The 23,198-nt window shown below is 46.1% G+C and overlaps 1 protein-coding gene across 2 annotated transcripts in view; it reads left to right on the top strand.

The window, feature by feature from the left end:
• Nucleotides 1–23,198, top strand: part of DSCAM (DS cell adhesion molecule) — a 640,159-nt gene that overhangs the window by 495,368 nt on the left and 121,593 nt on the right. For both annotated transcript variants that reach the window (XM_033091571.1, XM_033091562.1), the window contains exons 12-15: nt 8,966–9,162; nt 10,198–10,294; nt 10,906–11,034; nt 17,973–18,140. In XM_033091571.1, coding sequence (XP_032947462.1) covers nt 8,966–9,162; nt 10,198–10,294; nt 10,906–11,034; nt 17,973–18,140 — 591 coding nt within the window. The remainder of the gene's footprint in view (nt 1–8,965; nt 9,163–10,197; nt 10,295–10,905; nt 11,035–17,972; nt 18,141–23,198) is intronic.

Raw genomic sequence — 23,198 nt, 5'->3', positions numbered from 1 at the left:
GAAATTTCTTCATAGTCAAACATTGGGAGGTATGTAAAAAACAAATGTAGTGGAAAAAGTAGTTTAATGTGTTTCTGTGTCAGAACATCTCCCTCCTTGGCCCTCCCAGCTGGAAACCCTGGTGTCCCTGCCTCTGGTGTCCAGCTCGGGTGTCGTCCAGCCTTCTTGCTTTGTTCGTGGCCCCACACCCACCACTGTTCTGACCACATGGAGGGACTGAAGGACTTCCCAGGAGGCAGGACTTTCCTGTTCAAACATGGGAAGTCCTGGGTATCTGGAAGGTGGGCCACTCTCTACGATGGGGTCGTTATTGATGATGATAATTTTTCGTTTCAGGATAAAAGTCATTCAAGTCACATCCTGATTGACTCTTGTATCTGGGCCTCTGATGCTCATTCACCTTCTCTGGTTTTCTCTTGTCTTCTCTGTAAAATCAAGGGATTCCACTGGACGCTCATGACAGGCAGCTTGTCTATCCAGGATCCTTGGAATTTCCTTTTGTTTCTTTTTCAGTGGTATTCTCAGCAGAACTGGGGAGAGAAAAAAAAATAAAAATATATTTGGATCAGTTTTGTATTATTGGTATAGACATTAAAAAGAAGAGTAAAGCTTGGAACTAATCTTTAATATTAGTGATTGGTCAATATAAATTGTCATTCTCTTTATGTCCTTGTGTTGAAAAATCAATGTATGTATTAATTTATTTCTGAAACCTGTGCAAAGGTACAGTGATGTGCTTTTCATATTTGTTGGGTTTACTGTTATGAATAAGGTCAGTTATCGCTCGTAGGTAAACTGACAAACTTCTCAGTGCCTCTGGCATGAGGGAAACACCCTTTCAAATTCTTAATGTAGTGACATACCCTCCGAGGTAGGGTTCTGGTGGGGATGGAGGAAGGGAAGAAAGCCCTGATTCCTAGTGTTTGCCGGTGTCGGTGGTATAAATCCTTCCACCGTTTCTGATTTCAGGCTAAATAGGTAATGTCACTGGACTGCAGGGTTGGGTCACGATGTGCATAAAAGCTTCCTCTGGCTGGTGACACCCACCCCACTGCATCTTTATGCTGCAAGAAGTAGGTCCCATGAGGCTCCCTCATACCGTATAAATGCAGACTTGCTGAACATGAAGGCACTCTTAGATGGTATCGCGGTTTATGGAGGAAATTTATACGCTGTTACATAACAAAGTAAAACAGCACCCACCTTCAGGGGCAGTTTTGCAGGAGAAATGCACAGCACACAATCTGTGAACACAGCCTTTTTGGTCTGGATTTCCTCTGCTTCTGCTCACGGGGTTTGCCCACCGCCTGTCCTTGGTGGCAATCCTGGTAAATCACCCCATCTGTTTGACTTCTGGAATCTGTGCAAAGCACTGCTCTGATGACATGTTGTCTTCTCTCGGCATCCATGACTGTGGCAAGTGTAAAGGTTGTATCTTCTGACATTAGCATTGCAAAGAGCCATGATAATGATCCTTCTTCTTCTTCTTTTTTAAATCCTTTGACCATTCCTTTAAAGGGCTGAAAATACTTGGGTGGGACCACCAGAGGACATGGGCTTGCCAGAATATTTCTGACCAAATGCAAAATTTATTAACCAGAACTAATATACCCGTTTTGGTGGGGCTCTCTTCTAAAGGAGCTCAGTCATATGGCAACACCTAGTTATAAGAAAAGCCCATAAATACATTCTTTTATTCAGGCATATTTTTGTGTAATGTCTCCTGTTACAAACTTGGTAAAGAAAGGAAAAATGGGCTTGGGGAAGCAACTGGAAATCTGTGCTCAAGGTCAATAGTCCATACCTATTGTTAGAGTTTAAGAGGGCCCAATAAATAATATCCCTGAGTTCTGAATCAAGCGAAGGATAGAGACACAGGAGTAGGGTAGTTTGATATTAGCTTTCTGGAGTAGGTGGGTTTTCAAATCTTACAGTCTCGAATTAGGGAGACTTACCCACCCAGTTCCTAACAAGGCTGGAGACACAGACTTCCTTTTACTCAGCCACGCCCCCTTTCACTACCAGAATTTTGCAGGTCAGACACATGTCCTCTGCCAACAGATAACCAGAAAGGACTGGGCCACGCTGGGCTGCGCAGTTCCTTCCCAACTCCCACGTCAGATAAGCCACTGTCCCTCCATTCAGGAGAGAGGTCAGGAGTGTTGCTCGAATAGAAGATCCCTCCACATGGAAGCAAAAGGCATGGGGCATGTCCTACCTACCTGTTTTGGCTGCTGGGACCCCACTTCCTTTGTGACGTTGCTGTGTATTTCTAGGCTGCAAATTCTTCTGCTTGTATACAGTGGTATGTTGGTATAGTAGCCCTTCCTGTTCCATGCTTTTCCTTTCCGTGGTTTCAATTACCTGCTGTCAACCACTGTCCAAAAATATTAAATGGAAAATTCCAGAAATTAACAACTCATAAGTTTCAAATGTTCCGTCATTCTGAGTAGCATGGTCAAATCTCACAGCACCCCACTCCGTCCAGCCTAGGATGTGAATCATCACTTTGTCCAGCATATCCTTGCTGTATCACTTGTTAGTCACTTAATATCCCTCTGGTTATAAGACCAGTTATCAAAGAGAGAGAAATCACATTCACATAACTTTTATTACAGGGTATTGTTATAATTGTTCTATTTTTATTAGTTATTATTGTTAGTCTCTTATTATGCTTAATTTATAAATTAAACTTTATCATAAGTCTGTATGCATAGGAAAAAAGAGTATACATAGGCTTTGATATTATCCATGGTTTTAGGCATCCATTGGGGTCCAGTGGATAAGGAGGGACTACTGTAAATGTTTTACTGTCAGATCTCAAAAGACGTATGAATAATCATAAAATATGTAATACTAGGTATCACAGTTCATTCTCACAAAATATTTTCATTGCTTTTCAATGAACTCTGTGTCTGCAGCCACTCTGCGGCACCCTACATTTCCAACAGATGAACCAGTGTAGTTCCAACATGAAGTTTAGTTAGTACTTTTGTTCATAGTAACTAATAAGATGGAAGCAAAACAACAAAGATTTACATGGGAACTCCATTCATTTGTCAATGGGACTGAGTGACTTCTTTGCTGAATCTTTCATATTAGAAGAATATTTTCTCAATATTTCGGGCTATGTACAATGTAATGGCTTCAGACCTTTAGTCTTCATGATTAACTTTTCTTCATCTCTTTCTTAAATTTGGTAATCAGCAAAACAATAAACCAAGCCCTAATGCATAGCATCTACAGAAGTGGACATGAGCTGACTCATTAACGTCTTAAGTCCCACATCTGCCTGAGATCCCAGACTAGCCCACCCAGAACCCCAGTTCCCTGGAGCCCTGGCCATTCCTGGTGCAGTCTCGACCCTCCATCAGGTCTAAAATGCAGGAGCCACCAGGCAGCTTTGCATGTCTCCCCACCTGTACACCTTGGCTCACTGCCTCATCCCCAGACATTCCCACATTTCAACGTCAGTTAGAGCCAGCTCCATAATCATTGCCGCAACCCCTGGACCTCCAGCCCCCCTCCCCCAGAGGCAAAGCAGCAGAGGGCTCCTTGCCTTAAAAGCAAAATAAATCCAAACACAAACATAATTCAAGTGAAAACAGAAATACTGTGTTACCTAAGTGTCTTCTTCTGCAATAAGTTGTCAGTTGTGGGCTAGACAGAACAGAGACTGTCCTATTTGTTCTTGGATACTTTAATTAATTTTCCCATTTTCCTCCACATTTTGGCCTTCAGTTTTATCCAATGAATCTTACTGTGGGAAACCAATTCCTGTCTTTAAAAGAGTAAGTAATTGCACAAACGAAACAAAGCATCTTGAGAGATACTCAAATAATTCGCCTCCTGGAAACAGATTTGTTTTTTTTAAACCAACATCTCAATCGTATTTTAAATTTGTAAGTAATTTTATAATGTATGCAAATATGGAGTTGGCAATTATCATAAAAAATTATTGTTTTAACTAGGAAAAATTACCTTGGCTTACATTATTGAGATGCTATAATAATACCCCATCCTAAAGACATTCTTCCAACAGCAGTCCTACTGCTTGCCATGTCAGTGTTCAATAGACATCGCTGATTCTTTCTCCAAATCCCTCACGGGAAAAATGACACTGCCACCTTCCTTTCTGGTACATTTTTAAGGAGAAGGCATTCAAGGATGCTTCCAGAGAGATGTTGAGTTCGTCCAGCATCATTACATGAGTAAAATGTCTACAGAACCAACTTCTTCTACCCTCTTGGAGACTTAAAAATTTTTGTTAGTCATTTTGGAAAGAAATCTTAAGTATTGTAAATAGTTCTATGTCTAATTAAACACACCACACCAAGCCAATTCAACATTTTCTCAATGGCTGAGGATCATTTTTGAACACCCACTATTGGGGTCTCTTGCAGTGCCCTGAAACGCTCAGGGGTGTGAGGGCCTGACTGCAGGGGGGGACACCATGTTTGCTGGACCTGGTGGTCCCACGTCACCACGCTTTTTGAGGTTCATGCCTCCTCAGTGCCATTCCTCTCTTCTCTCGTATCAGCTCTTTCACTCTTTTGCTTTTGTTGGTGTTCACGCTTCTGGCAGCCTTCCATGCTTGCTAAGGGTTGGTTTTAATCTGCTGTGGGCAGAAAGTAATCTAAGCAACTTATCTGCCCTGCTTATGAACATGAAGAGACTCTAAGAGAGTATCTGCGGCTTTCTCTTACTGCTGAAATGTTTGCATTTTGTACAGGTATTTTAGTGCTATTTTGGGATTCTCCTTAGACACAATTTATGATTGCTTCATTTTTCTTATAAATATATTCCCTATGGTTGAGGTTTACTGAGACGATGCCATGGTAAAGAAAATTCTCTCTCTGTTTAAAGGAAAAGTGATAAGGAGACGTGTCGGAAGAACCTCGCAGATTGGCCTGGCCTCTCCCCACCCCTGCATTCAGGAAAGTGCTCCCCAGCACCATGAGCATGCGTCACAGTGCACAGGGCAGGCTGGGCTCCCAAGCGAGGCTCATGCAACAGAGCAGGCGTGACCCACTGCCCAGGGTACAGATATCCAATGCGCCTGTGCACTTCCCCCTTGGTCAAGGTGTGAGCGTTCGCCTTCAGCTCTCCATCCACACACAAGATGTCCTAGTTGCACACACTCTGTTCTAAGGAGCTCTGGAGCATCCAGAACTCTTTGATGGTCAGCAGTGCAGAGTTGAAGGTGGAAGTATCCACAAGTGAGGAGAGAGATGGGGAGGAGTGGTCCACTCCGCTCCCTGCTCCTCCCGCAACTTCACCCTGGCCTCCTCAGCTGCAGAAGACGCTCTTGGAGAGGGTGGTGTGCATATCCAGCCTCCTCTCTGGGTAGGGCCCCACAGTTGGTGGCTGTCTGGACCAGTTAATGGGGCCATTGTCTCCCCACCCCGTCAGTGAGGTGGAGTACTGAGGGAAGGGACTTCTTCTGTTCCAGATGCACAGCTCAGTAGAACCCTATCATGCTGCTACCCAGGCTGGCACAAGAAACCTCCCACCTTCGTGATCTCAGAGGAGGAGCAGCTCTGGTCCCTGGGTTTGCTTCATCCTCCCAGGTGGCACGTGTCAACCCCTCCTGGAGCCTTCCCCCCCACACTCAGCTCCCCTGTAGTGGAAGCACAGCGGCACGGTTTCCAGAGCCAGTAAGCATCAAGCTGGGGAGGAAGACGCCAGCTCCCCTTCTTACAGCTAGCCCTGTCCACAGCCACTAAGCATCAAGCTGGGGAGGAAGACGCCAGCTCCCCTTCTTACAGCTGGCCCTGTCCATGGTCAAAGGGGAGCGTTCCTATCCCCTCACCATAATCTTCACTGAATCTCATAAGCCCCTCCCCCTTTCTCTTCTGTGCTCAATCTTCTTCCACAGAGATCGCACAATGGTGACACCACTTGGGAAAACAGTGTGGCAGTGTTTTCAAATGTGAAACACAGCATTGCCTTGTGACCTGGCACGTCCACTCCTAGGAACATACCCAGAAAAAAAAATGGTAACATACGTCCACACAACAACCGGGATACGAGTGTTTACAGTAGCGTCATTCATCAAATCTAAAATTGGAAACAACTTAAATGTGCATCAACTGGTGAATGAATAAACAAAATGTAGTATATACATGCATGCAATGGACCATTATTTCGCAACGAAAAGGATGCACTATAATATGGATGAAACTTGAAAACCTCCTCAGTGAAAAAAAAAGCCAGAAAGCTAGACACAAAAGAAAACATACCGTAGGATCCCATTTATAGGAAATGTCCAGAAAAAGCAAATCTAGAGGTACAGACTATCCGTTAGTGTTTGCCTAGTTCTGGGAGTGGGAAAGGAAAGTGACTATGGACAGGAGGAAACTTTTTTGGGTAATGTAAATGCTCTAAAATTTGACATGGTGATGATTATAAATTCTACACAGACATATTGGGTTGTAATTGTGTGTGTGTGTGTGTGTGTGTGTGTGTGTGTGTGTGTGTGTGTGTGTTGGGTAATGAATATATACTTGGATCGGGTTGAATAGTGTCCCCCAAATGTTCGCATTCACCAGGAACCTCAGAATATGACCTTATGTGGAAATAGGGTCGTTGCAGATATAATTAGTTTTAGACGACATCACACTGCCTTGGGGTGGGTCCCAAGTCCAATGACTGGTGTCCTTGTGAGAAATCCATGTGAAGACAAACACTTAAGAACGTCCACAATGTGAAGGTGGGGGCAGAGAGTGGACAGATGCTGCCCCTAGCCAAGGAAGGCCTCAGGCCACCAGGAGCTGGAAGAGGCAAGGAGAGATTCTTCCTTCGAGCTTTCAGAGGGAGCATGGCCCTGCTGCCACCTTGGTTTTGGACTTGTGGGCTCTAGAACTGTGAGAGAATACATTTCGGTTGTTGTAAGCCCCCTAGCTTATGGTAATTCATAATAGCCACCCTAGGAAACGAAGACAATACCACAACCCATTCAACTGTACACTTAAAAGAAGTGACTTTTATGGCATATAAATTATACCGCAAGAAAGGTGTTAATGAAAATTAAGATTTTCTTAAAATTTTCTTAAATAGGCTAGAGGAAGGGATGGATCGGGTTGGGGGATGGTGGAGCCAGTTTTACTGCTTCTCAGATATGCTGGAAGAGAAGTCTCAGCACAGTTGTAGGTAACTTACTTGAAAATGGGGGCCTCAGTGATTTTTACTCAGTTCCCAGTTTGTCCAGTTCTCATCTGGTTACGGTCCATATCTTGTTATGCCTGCCACATGCCTGCTTACTGGAGAGAAACTTCTAAGTGTGATTCCCGTGGGTGTCCAGGCTACGGATGGCTTGTGGTATGTCTCAAACCACTGTGGTAGGCCATGGGGGAAGACATGACTGAGTAGTACAAGCCAGTCTTAGAAGAAAGCATGGTGTGTCCATGGTCAGGTGCCCAGGGGGCATCCGAGGGCTTGTGAGGTGCGGATTAAAGAGCACCACTCTGACCTTAGAAATGAGGGAGCATTTTTATTTCCGTGATTGGAAAAATGAGGCAAAAAGCAGGTAGAAATACAGACTTGTTTCGGTTATTTTTCAAATCTTCCTGGTCCTTTTTGATAACCTCTTGTTTCTTTGTCATGTTTCTAAAATATCTTTAAACATTTTATGTATAACTATTGTAGGGTCTGTTTCCAGTCATTCTAGCATGGGAAGTCCATGGGAGGCTTATTCTCAATTATGGTGCATTGTTTTCTCATGTTTTATACTTTTGGTTTGAGAGCTCAGGTTCAGCAGAGGTTTATGTGGGAGAATTCCAGTGGGGATGGATGGAGGGTGCATCCTTCTAGTCTGCATGCGTGTTTGCTTATGTTGGATTCCTCAGGCCCATTACCAAACGAAGGTCACCATCATATTAATCCTTTAGCATAAATTCAACTCCAAACCTATGTAGAGTCAGAGCAGCTACAAATTCACAGGAGAAACATTTTTTTTTATTCATTCATGACAAAAGCCAAGGCAGTCTGCTTCTCTCTTTGCCATTGTGGATTTTGTTGTTGTTGTTGTTGTTATAGTCTTGCTCTGAAAATAGAGCCCTATGAAGCGTCTGGCTTGTAGTTCTCACTTTTAACTTCCTGCCTCTCAGGTAGTCAAGGTATCAACATCATCATCCCTCTGGCCTTTCAACATCCACTTTTGTTTCTGGCTCCTGGGGTTTCTCTCACTTTCTTATAAGCTCAGTCTGCGTTTAAAAAGGTGTTTGTTATATATTGTCCAGCATTTCCAGGTGATCTGTAGAATGGGTGTTGGGTCTTATGTCTCTAGCATGTTGCCAAGAATGGAAGTCTGTCGATGAAGTTGAAGGTGTAGAAGAGGGAACTTGACATGTTTCACAAATGAAGGTTCCCGTTTTCTCAGTGAATTGGGGATGAGATCGTCTGCCATAGTTATGGGAGAAGAGTCGGGCTGAGGTCTCCCAGTGACGATAGAAATTTGTAACAACTATGGGGAATGGAAATGTCTACGTACAAGTAATTGCAGGGACTGGTCAGCAGTCATCGGGACTCCAACTATGTTGATTAACAAAGTTTTATTTCCATAGTTGAAAATGATAGTTAGAAACATAGATAATTACATAAGGAGGAGCATAATTTTTAATAGGAGCCCCCTTTCCAGTCTAATCAGCAAGTAAAATCATGTCCCAATATGTCCCAGGGGCCAGGGGCGTGCCTGTGACCCATGTCTTCCCTCAATGGGATTTGAAGAGAGCGACATCCTCTGACTATGAAACCACACGCCAATTTCTGCTTAGGGCTCATTGAGTCAAGTTTCATTTTTCTGTTACCTTCCCTCTATGTTCATCCTGATTCTTGCTCAGCATTTTCTTGAATAAATTTTTTTTCAGAGAAACATCTCCTTCAGCATGATTTAGCGGAGTGTTGTGGTGGGAAACATCCAGAGCCCTGCTTGGCCCAATAAGCTGTGTCCCTTTTGGATTTGCAGTTCCTGCGATGGTGACGTCCTATCCAAATACTACCCTGGCCACTCAGGGGCAAAAGAAGGAACTGAGTTGCATGGCCCACGGCGAGAAACCTATCATCGTCCGCTGGGAGAAAGAGGACCGGATCATTAACCCCGAGATGGCCCGTTACCTTGTGTCCACCAAGGAGGTGGGAGAGGAGGTGATTTCTACACTGCAGGTAAAAACATGACAAACACAGCAAACGAGTCTGACATCAGGGGCAGAACAAGCCCGTTCTTTCAGAGAAGTAGGTGTATGTGGGTGATAAATAAACAGCCAATAATCTTTCGGAGCTCATAGATGAAACACCCTTTCTCTCCCTCTTCATACAGTGAGATTAGTGAGTAGCCCTGCAAAAATGGTGCTTTATCCTACGTATTATTAAGAGTAAAATTATTACGTACACGGCAAGGAACCCAACCGTAATTTAAAAAAAATGTGAGAAATAGTCTCTTCGTGACAGTTAATCCTGGAGGAATGATACCCTATGCTGTGTGCATGTTTTAACTTCCTATAGAAAGAAAAATTGGACAGGCTTTGGGGCAAAAAAATTTTTTAAGTAAAGGTATTTTGTTTGTTTGGAAAAAAATCCAACATAAAAAATATTCTGTCCTTCATTTAGAATCATAAAAGCTAGAAAAAAGTGTTAGTCTTGTATGGTTTTTAGCACAATTGGTAGTGAACTGAGTGGTGCTTTAGTGTGGGGGTGGGGAGAGATGCTGGAACACGCACAGGAGAAATAAGAAGCCCTGGGCTTGAAACACTGATATTGATTTAGGCACATGGTCCAATCCTGCAGTCCTTCCGGGGCCGACCTCTAATGAGGGTGCTGCAAGACCGGCTTTATTCAGTATTTATAGATCTGTCGCTGTAAAGCAGGGTTGCTTTGGATGTTTTAAAGGCTCACTTGGGGGGTGGGACATGTATATGTGGACTATCTATCAACCTGACCATGACATCCTACATAAATTATGCATCCAATTTAAGGAGCTGGCAGCTGACATCGCTAATGTACACTGAATCTATCCACCTGCACCGGTACAGTTGTGCTGAAATGATTTGCTCTGAGAGGGGCGTGTGCGTGCGCGTGTGTGTGCCAGAGGTGGGAGGACGGGTGGGAGTGGAGAGAAGACTTTTACAGGTAAAGCCATTTTACTTGATCTCCCACTCTATGCTACTGAATAAAAGGGATTTCTTTCTGCTTTACACATAGATTTTGCCCACGGTGAGAGAAGATTCTGGCTTCTTCTCCTGTCACGCTATTAATTCTTATGGGGAGGACCGTGGAATAATTCAGCTCACAGTGCAAGGTAGGAGGAGACAGCAGAGGGGGGAAAAACATGGTCGTCCTAGGACAGTAAGCGTATGCCCAGGCTTGGGCATCTGTGTGAGCACAGCTTGCTATGTAACACTTCCTCATTCTCGCAAAAGTGTGAACACGCGGAAGCCATATTTTGCAGTGCCCATGAATACGTCAGGGTGCAGCCTCCAAACACAGGGAACAAAGTCTTTAAAGGAACTGGGTCACATGACTGGGCAGTCCTGCTAAGCACACAGCCGAGTCGCAGCTGCCTTCTCTGCTCCGTTTTAGGCATCCTTATACTGGACACTCCGAACGGAAAGAGAAGTGTAACATCAGAAGGCTCAACTCTAAATAGTTCTTGCATGATAGATTCCAAACTACAAGAGTGGCATTTAAATCCTTCAGCTTTGGCCCACCTCTGCACGTGCTGTGAAAATTGGCAGTCTGGGGAAGGTGGCATTTCTCCTCCCTAAAATGTGATTAGGGAAAAAAAAAAAATGCTTCCAGGTAGAAAGCATCTTCCAGTGTGGGACGCTGACAAAGCGCGTGTGTGTCACACTCAGCGCCTGCGCTCGCGTCTCATGTCTAGACTAACCCCGTGTTGTGTTGATTGCACAGAGCCCCCGGACCCACCAGAAATTGAGATCAAGGACGTCAAAGCACGCACAATCACCCTCAGATGGACCATGGGGTTCGACGGGAATAGCCCCATCACCGGCTACGATATTGAATGCAAAAATAAATCAGGTAAGTCCTTCATTTCCTCCAGCTATATTTCCACTTTAAAAAGCCCTTTTGTTTTCCTCCATTTCTATTTACCTGTCAGAATAACTCTGAACTCATGGGAATCCAGAGGAGGCGTGTCTTACCAGTTGGTGTCTTTCCTGGCCGAAAGCCCCTCCACGTGTCTTTCTGTGGGAGGGAATTCTGGCTGGAGGCGCACTCACTGGCTGGGCTCTGGCTCCTTTCTCTCTCTGAGCCAGCTGGGCCTCAGTCTTGCTGCAGGCCGCCCGCTTGGGCTTTCTTGCCACCGATCGCTGACAGCATTCATTATATTTTCTATTTCCTCGTCTGCCTTTCACGTCCCATGTGGACTTTTACTGTGTCTCGTGATAGAGATGGGGAGCGAGGCACCGTCCGCATGTGAAGAGGGGCTAGGAAAATTCTCAGCAGCCACACGAAGAGCCTTATTTTTCACTGTCTGGACACTGTAGGTTACCCTGTCGTGACCAGTTTGCCTGTTTTGGCTGAAGCTATAGTAAGCACTAAGCTGGAGGCAGCTTGAAAGGCAGGTCCGGAGTGAGGGAACATTTCAGCACGAGCGTGCGAGGGGCAGTATGAGACCACAGCCTGCGATGGGGACTTGCAGAGACCCTAAAGAACTGCCAAGGGAGAGGTGTCAAGGAAAGCACTATGTGAGGATGGAAAAAAAGTGCCTCAATCCAACAACAGTGCGTTAGAAACCATATTTGAGACGTGCAAGAAGTACCATATTTTGCTGTGTATAATGCGCACCCACGTTTTTCGGCCTAAACTTTCAGGGGGAAAAATCTTTCATTTTAATTTTTTCATTCAAGTTTTTACTTGTTTACATTAGGTACTTGCTTTTGCTATTATAAAGGAATTTTAGCTTTTATTTTTTAGCGTAGTATGGCACAAGAAATTTTATGTAACAAATAATTACAAAACACAGGAAAAGATACAAGGTACAAGAAATTTCATGCACTGGTAACAAATTTACGATATTTATGCATTATCAAAGGCCAGGAACTCTTCATTGTTGCAAGTTCATTGTAAGTTCAACAAAACCGATTATTGTATCTCAGGGTATTACTTTGCATACCGATAACGTTATTGATTTCTAGAGTTATACTTTTGACTCATAAGCATAAATAAAAGAATGAAAAACATTTATATAGAGATGGAATTAGTACTACCCATGTATAATATGCATCCTTATTTTTCCCTCACAAATTTGGACAAAAGAGTGCACATTATCAAAATACGGGAGCTGGATCTGAACGATGGTTCCCTCAGCTTGCCCATCTTACGCTGCAGCTAGAGACCTGGAAGTGAGGCAATGCAAACACAGGGCCCAAGGCTGCAGGCCCACTGTCACCAGGAAATGTGGCAGACATAGCACAGGCTGGGGGCAGGGGCGCAGGGACCCAGGCAAGCAATCCAAATCTAAGAACCATCTTTTTCACCAACAACATTTTCAAATGCATAAATGCTTGAGCCCTGCATCACCAAAGTCGCGAGCTCCTTGTCTGTGACGCTGGGTGCGGTCAGACTGGAGGGCAGATTTCCATCCTTCATGCTCTATTTCAGCCACACACCCATGTGGCTAAGATGTTTTCGCAGCCCTGGAGCAAGGCAGTTTGGGGGTTAAAATGAGTCCCAGGAGAGTCACTGAGGAAAAGCTCATGGGACAGGCAGGCCCAGCTCCATGACCTGAGACGTCCACCAGGGCCCTCCAGGGTGTCTATTGCTTTCCACTGGAAAGCCCTGGGATGAAGGATCGAGGCTGGCTGTAGGTGCAGCTGTGCTCACTGCCTAAGTTGTGTTAGGCAGCATTTTCATGTATTAGATGCTCCTCAATAAGTTTTGAGTGTATAAAATACAACCGCAGTTTCAGTGAGTAAAATTTACAGGCTGAGTACATAGAAAACCAATCTGCCAGTTACAGATTAAATGTCGCTTCCTCCAGGAAGCCTCCCCTGACCACCCATTTTATGGTATGCCCTTTCTCTACTCGTATAGCATCCTGTGTACCTTGGAACACTTGGTGGGTTTGTGACTGTTTATTTACTATCTGCCCCTCTGCTGGGAAGGTATTTACTATGTGTCACCCCATACTGAGCAGTTGTCCCCCTGAGGGACAGAGACTGTGTCTGTGCACCCTTGAGGGCAGGGCTGTTGTCTGAGGAGCCCTGTGCTATGTCCCTGCATCTCTCACAGAGACCAGCACATATACGAGCCTCGTAATAAACATTTGTTGACTTCTTGATTCTCAACCCGTTTTAGGCCGTGAAATCATCCCCCCAAAGATGCTTTCTTTTACCTTTTTGTTAATTTACTAAGAACAATGTGTTACTGTACTTCAGAGTCTCCCCATCAAACTGGGTCCTTACAGCTGATCCTTCCGGCGATGCTTGCACGGAAGCTCACTGGCCCCAAGAAAGCGCCGTTCTGCTGTGACTGTTGGAAGTCCTTGCATTTCTTGCACCCAAACATACCTTCCTGAATCCAGCGGCCCTCCTCCCACTCCAAAACCCTTTGGTCAGGTGACGTGCCTTCCAAGATTTGAGAATAGATGACACTCTTGGTTTTTTGTTTGCCAAGAAAAGTGAAATATCCCAAGTTGCTTTACTTGCATCTCCTGCAACCATCTCCTGAGCCTCTCACTCGGGTCATGCTCTGTGTCAATCTCCCAGGTGTCACCCCACCAGGTACAGACACAGTGGAGCCCTGACCTCCCTCATTCAGAACATGCGACTTCTCTTCATGTAGCTGCAGTCCCACCGTTGCTCCGGCTGCTACATCACTTGCTAGTGACCTCTGCTTGTCCTCCAAATGGACACCAGGAACCCCTTTAAACGCCCCTCCCAGCACCTTGCCCCGTGTGCACCTTCAGCTCATCTGTCTGCTGCCTCTGCTTCCTTCTCCTGTTTGGAAGGCAGCCTGTCTCGTCCCAAGTCCCCTCTTCGGGGACCTCTCTTCCTCTCCACTCACAGATATCTGAATGGGCTTTAGCACCTTGACACGCTCTCCCGCACCCTGGAATGTCACCAGCCAGGCCAGGAAGCACAAACTCTCTTATGCAGGTAGCCGTGGTGGGTTTGTGTTGATTTATTGATTGGTTCTAGACTTGCTCTTACCTTTCGCGTGATTTTGTCTCTAGAACTTTTGGGTACCCTCACTCATTCTGGCCTCTAGCTACACTTCTTCAGATCAAGTTCACCCTCTTACATTTGTCCTGGATGACCTGCCATCCTCCTGACGTGGGGTGTGTGACCCCCAGCTGGGCTCACCGGTGAGCATCAGCCACACGGGCTCACAGTCCTTTCCCTTGGGGGCTATTTGGAATTTCCAAGGCGGGAACGGCATTCTGCGCTTCCCCATCCCTTTAAGACACCCGTCTCTCAGGGGCGTGTCATAGAATCCTGTCTACTTTTTCGGCAAATGCTTCTGACCTCTCCTTTTTAAACCAAGATACAGATCTGACCACGCACAGTTCTCCCAACCTTAGTTCCTACACACCCACAGCTGTTCCAGTAGCTCTTGGCCAAAGTCCCCCTCTTGAACCTGGCCAGACTCTCTGCATTGCTCCACCTCATCAGGAAGCCAAGTGAAGAACTTGTCAGAAAGTCTTCATGTAAGCATAGGAGGCTTTCAGCTGGCGTATGGAAAACTGAAATCCCGTCCCATGGGGAGTCCTGTAGAGAATGCAGGGAGGTCATGAGCTATAGGACAACGACCGGCAGCTCGGGGATAGCACAGCTGAGGTCAAATGCCAAAGCTACATCTCACCAGCCATGTAACAAGGTCTAAGTTTCTTGACCTTCACACTGCAAATAAAAGTCCCTACCTCACCAGAATATTGTAAGCATTCCATCAAATAAAGCAGTCTGTCTAAACTCCAGCTGTGTATCAGAATGACCCAGAGAGGGAGGCTGTTCTAGAACACAGGTTCTGGGCAGCACCCCCGCAGATTCAGCAGGTCTGTAAGTGCAGCTGTCAGAGCTCCCAAGTGCTTCCAGTGTGCCCATGGATTGGGGCCTGTGGAAGGCACACTGTTATCATGCCTGGCACAGCACTGAGAGAATACATGTGACTCCACGAGCATGAGCTCCCTTTGCTGCTGGGTGCTCTCTGACTGCGTCCTTCATTTCCACCATGAGCCTGTTGTCTGCCCATCTCCAGGAGGCTGAGCTCTGGGGACCATACCGTACAGATTCCTTTCCTTCTGACTTCCGGTTGGTGTTGCCCAATGGCAGGCAAGGAGAGAATGATTTAGACAAGAATCTGGCAGAAGCTGTGTTCTGTGTGCGCAGCTCCCCCCACGGGCCCCTCCTCTGAGCTTCCCACGCTGTCGCTTCCCTTTGGCCCTCCTGAACCCCGAGAGGGAGCAGATCCGCACTCTTGCTAGATGCTGGGAACCTCAGCATCCCCTGTATCCCCACCCACCCCTCCGTAAAATAGACTCTGTAAGCATCTGCCAGTGTGACTTATAAACCCTCCTTGAGGCTACATGCACTGTCTGCTTCTAGAAACCACCATCCCCTCTAAATAGAGGCCCAGCACAATTTCATCCCTGACCCTTCCTGTTCGTGTCCTTACCCGAACCCTCCCCATGCATGCTGTCATCCTTGCTCTTGGAGTTCCAAACATGCCCTTCTGCTCATGACTTGCTCCTCAGAAGTCTTGATTTTGTCGGTGGCATATTCTTGCTGGTTGTATTTGCTTTTCAGTTTGCAGTTTCGTCCTGTCAAGTATCGGGATGCCTCTCTGATTGTTTCCAATGCCCACTGCTGAAGGCTCATGCACACTTTGTTAATTATCCATGACCTGTCTATCTGCACATCGTCGTCTGAGATCAGAAGTAGCACTTTTGGTCCCTTTCCCGACTCTTTTCTCCTGGGTAGTCACTGGCCTGTTTTTGTGCCTCCTTTGAGGAATAAAGGACGTGGCATCCTTTGATGCCATGTCATTTGCCAGAGTCTGTTTGGATTTACCTAGACTCTCCTCTATTCAGTTGCTTTAAAGTCCTTCAGGATAACACATTCTTTCTCATCTTCTTGACATCTAGCCAGAAATCTATCCTGTGCTGTTCTGAACCGTAGTCTAATAACCACGACCATTGACATCATCTTTCTTCTTTCAAAGTGTAATAACTTCAGTGAAGGAGCTAAAACACAGCCCCTTCTCCAGGGATCTTCCACTTCCTGCCCAGGACGCCCCTGCCTTGGTCCCTCCCCCATGCGCTATCCACGTAAGTTGATTGGCAGGAGGAGGTGGTCGGTAGGCATCAGTATATCTGCTCTTCAGGTTCTCACCACCTCCTAGACTCCTCCTCCTGTGAAGACGGCCATGTCTTTACTGGCCCTTTACTGGTCCAGAAACCTCTATATTGCCCTGGGCAGAGTCATCACTACTACAGGTGTCTGCTTCCTCCTGGGGCCAGTTAGCAACTTTGTTTGCATCTTGCAATGCCTGGGCCTCCTGTCTGTTGTCCTAGATGTCTTCTCCAAAGGGTCTGGCTTCCTCTCTGTGGGACAGGGCTCATCTATGGGTGTTATTTCACTGGCATCACATTCCCTCCCCCTGATTTTCCTCTTCTGGTTCACATTCTTCTCCTCTCCCTTCATTTGATAGTTCGCAGCATCTTTTACGTCATGTTCTTCCACCTTTAATCTTCTTGATGTAAATAATATTCTGTCTTGTAGTTGGAATGCTAGTTGTTTGTTTGTATTCTGTTCCGTTCCCTGGTAAGTTAGAGTGAAGGTGGGCTTGAGGCCACAAATTTCTCTTACAAGTGTATTTCTCTTGCATTTATGGTTACCTCGGGGCAGAGCAGCCCTCTACACCTCCATCGTCACCGTTAATGTGGAAAGGGGCGTGGGGTCATTCCCGGGACTCAAGTGTCCGTGTATTTGCTATTTATTTATTCATCTATTAAACACGCATTTATTATTTGTCAGGATCTTGGGGAGCACTGGGAATACAGCACTGAACAGGGCCAATGTGGTCTCTGCCCTCATGGGGCTTCCCCAGCAGGGAACACGGGATCTCAATGACATTCTTACGAGTGTGATGAGTACCACATGCGAGCACACTGAGAGGCGGGGAGTGTGCAAGCTTCCTTTTGGTCCCCGTCGCAGGGTGTTCTTTGCTCTTCTACAACCAACATCATCTCTTGACCACCCTCCCCAATCAGCACTTCCTCAAACTCTTTCTGAAATAAGAACCGTTTACTGACCTTCTCATCATTCGCTGAAGCCCTCAAATCAGCAGTTACCTCTTGTCACAAATTCAATGACAACTCTTCATGCGAGGCATGTGCTGTCTTTAAAATCAGCTGTGGTTGAAAAATAATCCCTATGATAGAGGACCTGAGACTAAATGATTTCAAAAGTTAGAACTGAGAAATACATTTGGTAAGCAGTGTTTGTGCTGGAGACTGAGGTTAGTTTTATGGAAGTGTTTCATTTTTACCACTCTTTTTTGGAAAAGAAGAGATCTGGTGTGGCTGGAAGTTTTGCTGGTTTTTAAATACCTTTTAGAACCAGGGATGTTTTTTCTTTTGGGTGTGCGTGGGGGTGTCTGAACCCTAATTCCTTTTATCATCTGTACAATGAGTGCTTAAATGTGGCTGCTTTCCGCTTCGCTGGCATAAGCTTCCACCACGTCCAGCTTCCTCTGTGGTCTCCACCAGTAGACCCGCTGTGTTGCCGCAGATGTCCCCCTGAAAGCAGGTGCCCGCAGCCCTTGTCCCCCGTCAGTGGGGACAATGAGTGTGGTATCATCTCCCCTTTGATGCGAGAGCATCGCACTAAGAATTCATTTTGAGTTTGGTTATTTGTTTGGTTTTTAATTTTTAATTCCTACTTGTGAATTTGCAAAGGCAGAGGAAAGCAACTCACATCTCTATCTCTTCTTTTTCGAAAAACAAAACCCAAAAGACTCCTGGGATTCTGCTCAGAAAACCAAAGATGTCTCCCCCCAGCTGAACTCGGCCACCATCATTGACATCCACCCTTCCTCCACCTACAGCATCCGCATGTATGCCAAGAACCGGATCGGCAAGAGCGAGCCCAGCAACGAGCTGTCCATCACCGCGGACGAGGCAGGTGCGTGGGATGCGCGGACGCCCGCGCGCAGGGGCCCGAGCTGGCTCTCAGGGGCTCAGACGGTTCATGCAGAACCAGACCTTTGATGAGCGTTCTCCATAGTTCCACGCCCTTCCAGAAACACAGACAGTGCTCTGCCTCCTACTTGGAAGGCACGCCTCTTCAGTGGGGTTTAATTCAAGGTTCTCATTCCCAAGATTTAAAAGAAAGACGTAGGAGCCTGACAGTTTACTGAAAGTGAAAGGACTCTGCAGGTTTCACAGTCTCTTTGTTTGGATGCATGGAATCAGGTGGCAGGAGAACCATGAGTCTGTCTTGCTCAAGACCCCATGTGGTCCAGGTGAGGGAGGATGTTTAACTGGGGAAGCAGCAAGAGTACTTGCTGCGGGCAGTTAGGGCGATGGTAGTACTGTTTATTTTACCGAGTAGAAATGTCACCATTTCTGTAAGAAATTTTATTGCTCTTTTTCCTATTACTAAGTATTTCATATTCAGTTGAAAACTTAGAAGATAGAAAGAAACATTGTGAAGGAGGCAAAACAGCTTCCATAATCCTACCAACTAGAGCTACCTATGGATATGTTGGTATCACCTACTAAATCATTTTTGTAACCTGTTTCATCGCCCACGCACATGTGCATGCACGCTCACCCCCCCCACACACGCGTGCAGGCACATACGTGTACACACACTCTTCAACACCATGGTCCCCTATGGCTGCCATGGGGTGAAATGAACTGGTCTGTGGAGGACTGGGCAATTAGGCGGTAACAATAATGCTGATTGACAACACACCTTCTGAAAAGAGAGGAGGAAGCGAGCCACCCTTGGGTTTTTCTGGGGAAGGAAAGGTAAGGAACCAAAGCTTGGCTCATCTCTTGGGGGGAACGGAGTGTCCAGCCCCCAAACCTAGCTTTTCTTTACCTGCCAGCAATCAGAGCTACTCAGCCACCACCTACTGCTATGGTAACGTTGGAGGCTTGGTCTCCGACCCCAGTACTCCATCACCAAGGTTAAAGCGGTCATCCCCAAAGGACCAAGGGTCCAATGGGAGGTCTGTTTCACCTTTTAACTGGGGAACTAGGGTTGTCCCTGACTTCTTTTCCACCACCTCCTCTCTGTTGCACTCATTAATGGCATTCCAAATAGACATCACTCACGTATTTCTTATGTCATCTCCAATTGGTAACGAAACCTTCTACCATTTATTTAACGCACGCCGTGTAGTGTTGGGCATGTCCGCTGCTTTCAGTCATTCATCATTACACACACCACTGTGATGACTATCTTTGGGGTATACCTTTCGTCATTTCAAGATTATTTTCTCAGGTTAAATAGCAAGAAGTAGGATTGCTGGATCAAAGCAAAAGCAAAATTTAACTCTTTTGATAGGTGTAGTCAATATTGTCCTCAGGGAACTAGGTTAACATGCACGATTCTTCCCTGAACAGTGAATGAGCTCGCATTTCTCAGCACCGTAACGTAACAGTTCTTGAAAACTGCCTTTAAGGGAGGGTGATAGGATAGCTTTCTGCTTTAGTGTCTGAGGATGAGCCGTTTCTAATACTTGAATTAGAAATCACCCAGAGTGTGATTTCTTATCCCCAAAATGGACATAACGATGCCTCTCTCCTCCTTATCACAAACATATTGGATAAACGAAAAAAATCCCAAGCTCTAAAAGTACTTTTCATTTCTTAGAAATAAGTGGGAAATGAGTGTTAGCGTGATCCTGCAAAAATAGAGTCTTATTTACATATTTATATAAACAACCCACTAACTGCCTGGAATTTCATTGCACTGAATATGTAGGGAGAATAAGCTGTCCCCCAAAATGTAATCTTTGAGGCAGTGCTCCATCTTTTCCTTCCTGTTGACCCCTTTTCCCAACTGCCCCATCTCGACAACCTTTTCAAGGTAACCATTTTTCTGGTGGTGCTTTTTGTGGTTGCTTTCCGTATTGCCATTACGAATGCTGGTGTTGCTTTTGATTTCATTTCCTCTGTGACCTCTGCTGCAGCTGGCAGTTGCCATGGCAGCGTTTCTCTCTACAGCCAGGAGGATAGGTGAACAGCCTCTCCTGACCAGTGGTCTGCAGTGCAGCTTGCATCTCTGTAGACAGACTGATGCAGAAGCCACCTTCTTGGCTCCTGGGGCTGGTCTCTTGGATTTTAACCCGGGTGCTAGCTGCTGGCAGCCTCACACAGCCCTGTCATTTACTATTCAGATGAGCTAAGGGAAAATGCAGGGGAAGGAACAGGGTTGAGCAAAGTAAAGCTACAAAACAGAATGTGGCTTTGTCTTGGTGCATAGGTTTGCGTGACTAAAATAAAATAGTCCTTTTTCCTCGTGTGGCTCACATGGAATGGAGGGTGACAGTCCTGACCAAAGAAACCCTCACTGGAATTGCCTACAGTAGCCATAGATTGCCATTGTCATTTCCCGGCAGGGATGCCCCCAAGCCCATCTTCTAGAAGCTGCAGCCATCTTGAGATGACAATTCCCCACCCTCACTGCCCCTTTGCCTTAAAAAAAAAAAAAGTAATCATCTCTCAAGCAGTGAAAACCCTCAGGTGGAATCTCTTGGAAGCCTTAGATCCACTCATTATTACGGTAATATAGTGCCCAAGTCTGGAGCACCTGAGGACACCTTTCACTCCCCACCTGGCTGAGGAGGTGAGTCTGTGAGGTATTCAGGTCTGCGTCTCCCCCACCCTACTCTCCGAAGCTCCACTGGACTCCCTGTGGCCCAATACGTGACGGCCTGCCATCTTCTGTCCCTTCTCTGCATGCGTGCAACCTCCTGTCTGGAAGTCCCTCCAAATTCCATGTCCCCTTTTCTGTACTCTTCCTTGAAAAGTCAGGTCAAGGTGTCGCCCAGGGGGACCCCTTCTCCAGTCTCACTGCCCCTCCCCCAGTACTGGGTAGGAATCTTTCTGAAAATGACCTTCGGGCCATGTTGTCCTTTCTCCATGGGGCTGTGTGCTGCTCGTTTCTATCCTTCATATGTGTCTGGCAGGATGGAGAGTACTCAGTACATGTGGGAGGATTGTTCATAAATGTGACTTAGAGGGTTGTCCTAGAATAAGTGTAACAACGAGCAGTGTGTGTGTGTGTGTGTGTGTGTGTGTGTGTTGAGGAAAATATATCGTGGATTAAACCCACACTGTAATTCAGAAGCACCTCAGAAAAATAGAGAAAGGCGAAAGGCTGGGGCAGGAAGGTGGAAGGAGAAGACAGTGGGAGAAAGAAGCAGGCCCACCCGTCAGAGCCCCACCTTGGACCACAGGAAACATCGGGGCCTGCAGCCTGAGATGCCTCCCCTGTCCTGATGGATGGAGCGTGTCCCATGTCGAGCGGCTGCCCACACAGCACACAGCCTGTGGGTGTGTTGTGATTGGCTCCGCCTATTGTCGTGCAGACCTTTACAATTGGGTGTCAGTTTTTAAAATCTGGGAATTTCAGGTTACAACCTCAAGTTTGAATTCCTCCTGAGTCCTGTTTGGGAACAATCAGCTGGAGCTCTGTGTAGAGTGGTCACCCATACACCCCCAGTTAACCACCAACCCACACTTCTTTCTTGTAAGGTTCAGCAAACGAGAGCTAATGGACCAATTCTGCTCATAATTCTTGAGCTAAAAATAGTTTTTACATTAAAAAGAAGAGGAAATAGAAGAGTATGCAGTGGAGGCTACATGCAGCCCCAAAGTTTAAATATTACCGATTTGTCCCTTTACAGGTCCCTAAAGTAGGTCTTGCCATGGTGGGCACGCGGGTTTTGGTTTCCTGTTGTATCACCCATCATAAAGCTTGGTGAAGGAGGAATCACTGCTGCTTACATAGCATTCCTACCGAATGTTGGAAAATAGCATTGTTCCAGTTCCACCAACACGGAATTTATTTTCATATGAAAGCGCACAAATGGATTATCATAGCCTCTAATACATCTGACCTCAGGACACAGCCGCAAAGCACAGATCACGCTGTCTGGCACACTCTTCCCGACTCCCCTCAGCAGCCCTTCGCCCCTGAAGGGGAGAAGTCCAGAGATAAAGTGGGGACACTGCTAAGAGTTAATGAGATCAACTCCTAATGGACCAGAAGTGCAGGGACTTGCCAGGTTTCCTTGACACAGATCAGCCTGTCACATCCATGGCTGACCCTCACCCAAGACCAACTTCCCCATTAGCAGCTGTGCCCTGAAGGTCACGTGTCACTTAGTGCCTGTGGCTGAGTTTAGAGTGGCTGATCCTTTCGTCGTTTCATTATGAATCTGTCCGTGGAACGTGGAAGTTCAATTACACGGGAGCTCCTTGAAAAACCACTGAGTTTTCTCAGACGCATCAGAGAATGGAAGGTCAGGATTATGGGAGGGTCACCACACAGAGTCTTTGGGTTTCCGTTGGATCTGGCACTAAGTCACTGGTCCTTGCATCCTTTTTCATAACCTCTGAGAGCAGCAGCTCTGATCTAGAAGTTTCCTGTGTGCTGAGCTAGAGGCTGAAGGGAACAGGATAGGATGAGGGCTTAAGGAGCGAAAGGCATCATCAATGTGTCACAATAAATGGATGAACATTGGTGCATATTAGCCCACGGCGACATCTATTGTCCTCTTCAATGAGAGAGTCAGATGCACAGGGTCTGCCCACAGAGACCCAGGGGCATCCTGCACCCGAGCCTTCAGCAATCTGCTTCTGTAGTTGCTGTGTTTCTACAGCTTCCATTCAGAGATTTTGGAAATTAGACAATTCACTGACCTCCTTGCTGTTCCTCATTCATGCCCAATATACTCCCACCAGCTATCCTAGAATGTTCGGGAATATTCCGGAATATTCTGGGATTGTTCTGGAATGTTCTTCCCCCTCCTTCCATACCTCCTTCAAGTCTTTGCTCAAATATCATCTTCTCATGAGTCCTAGTCAGGACTCCCCTTCATTATTTAAAGTTTAAAGCTCGACCAACAACCCCCTCAGTCACAAGTGATCCCCTCCCTCCATTAACACTCTGGTTTTTAAAAATAGCGTTTATCACCATCAAACATGATTTATTGATTTATTT

The sequence above is a fragment of the Rhinolophus ferrumequinum genome, chromosome 2 (genome assembly GCF_004115265.2).
Source record: "Rhinolophus ferrumequinum isolate MPI-CBG mRhiFer1 chromosome 2, mRhiFer1_v1.p, whole genome shotgun sequence".
NCBI lineage: Eukaryota > Metazoa > Chordata > Mammalia > Chiroptera > Rhinolophidae > Rhinolophus > Rhinolophus ferrumequinum.
Note: the sequence above shows the minus strand (reverse complement) of the source record. Positions and strands in the feature narration are given on the sequence as shown.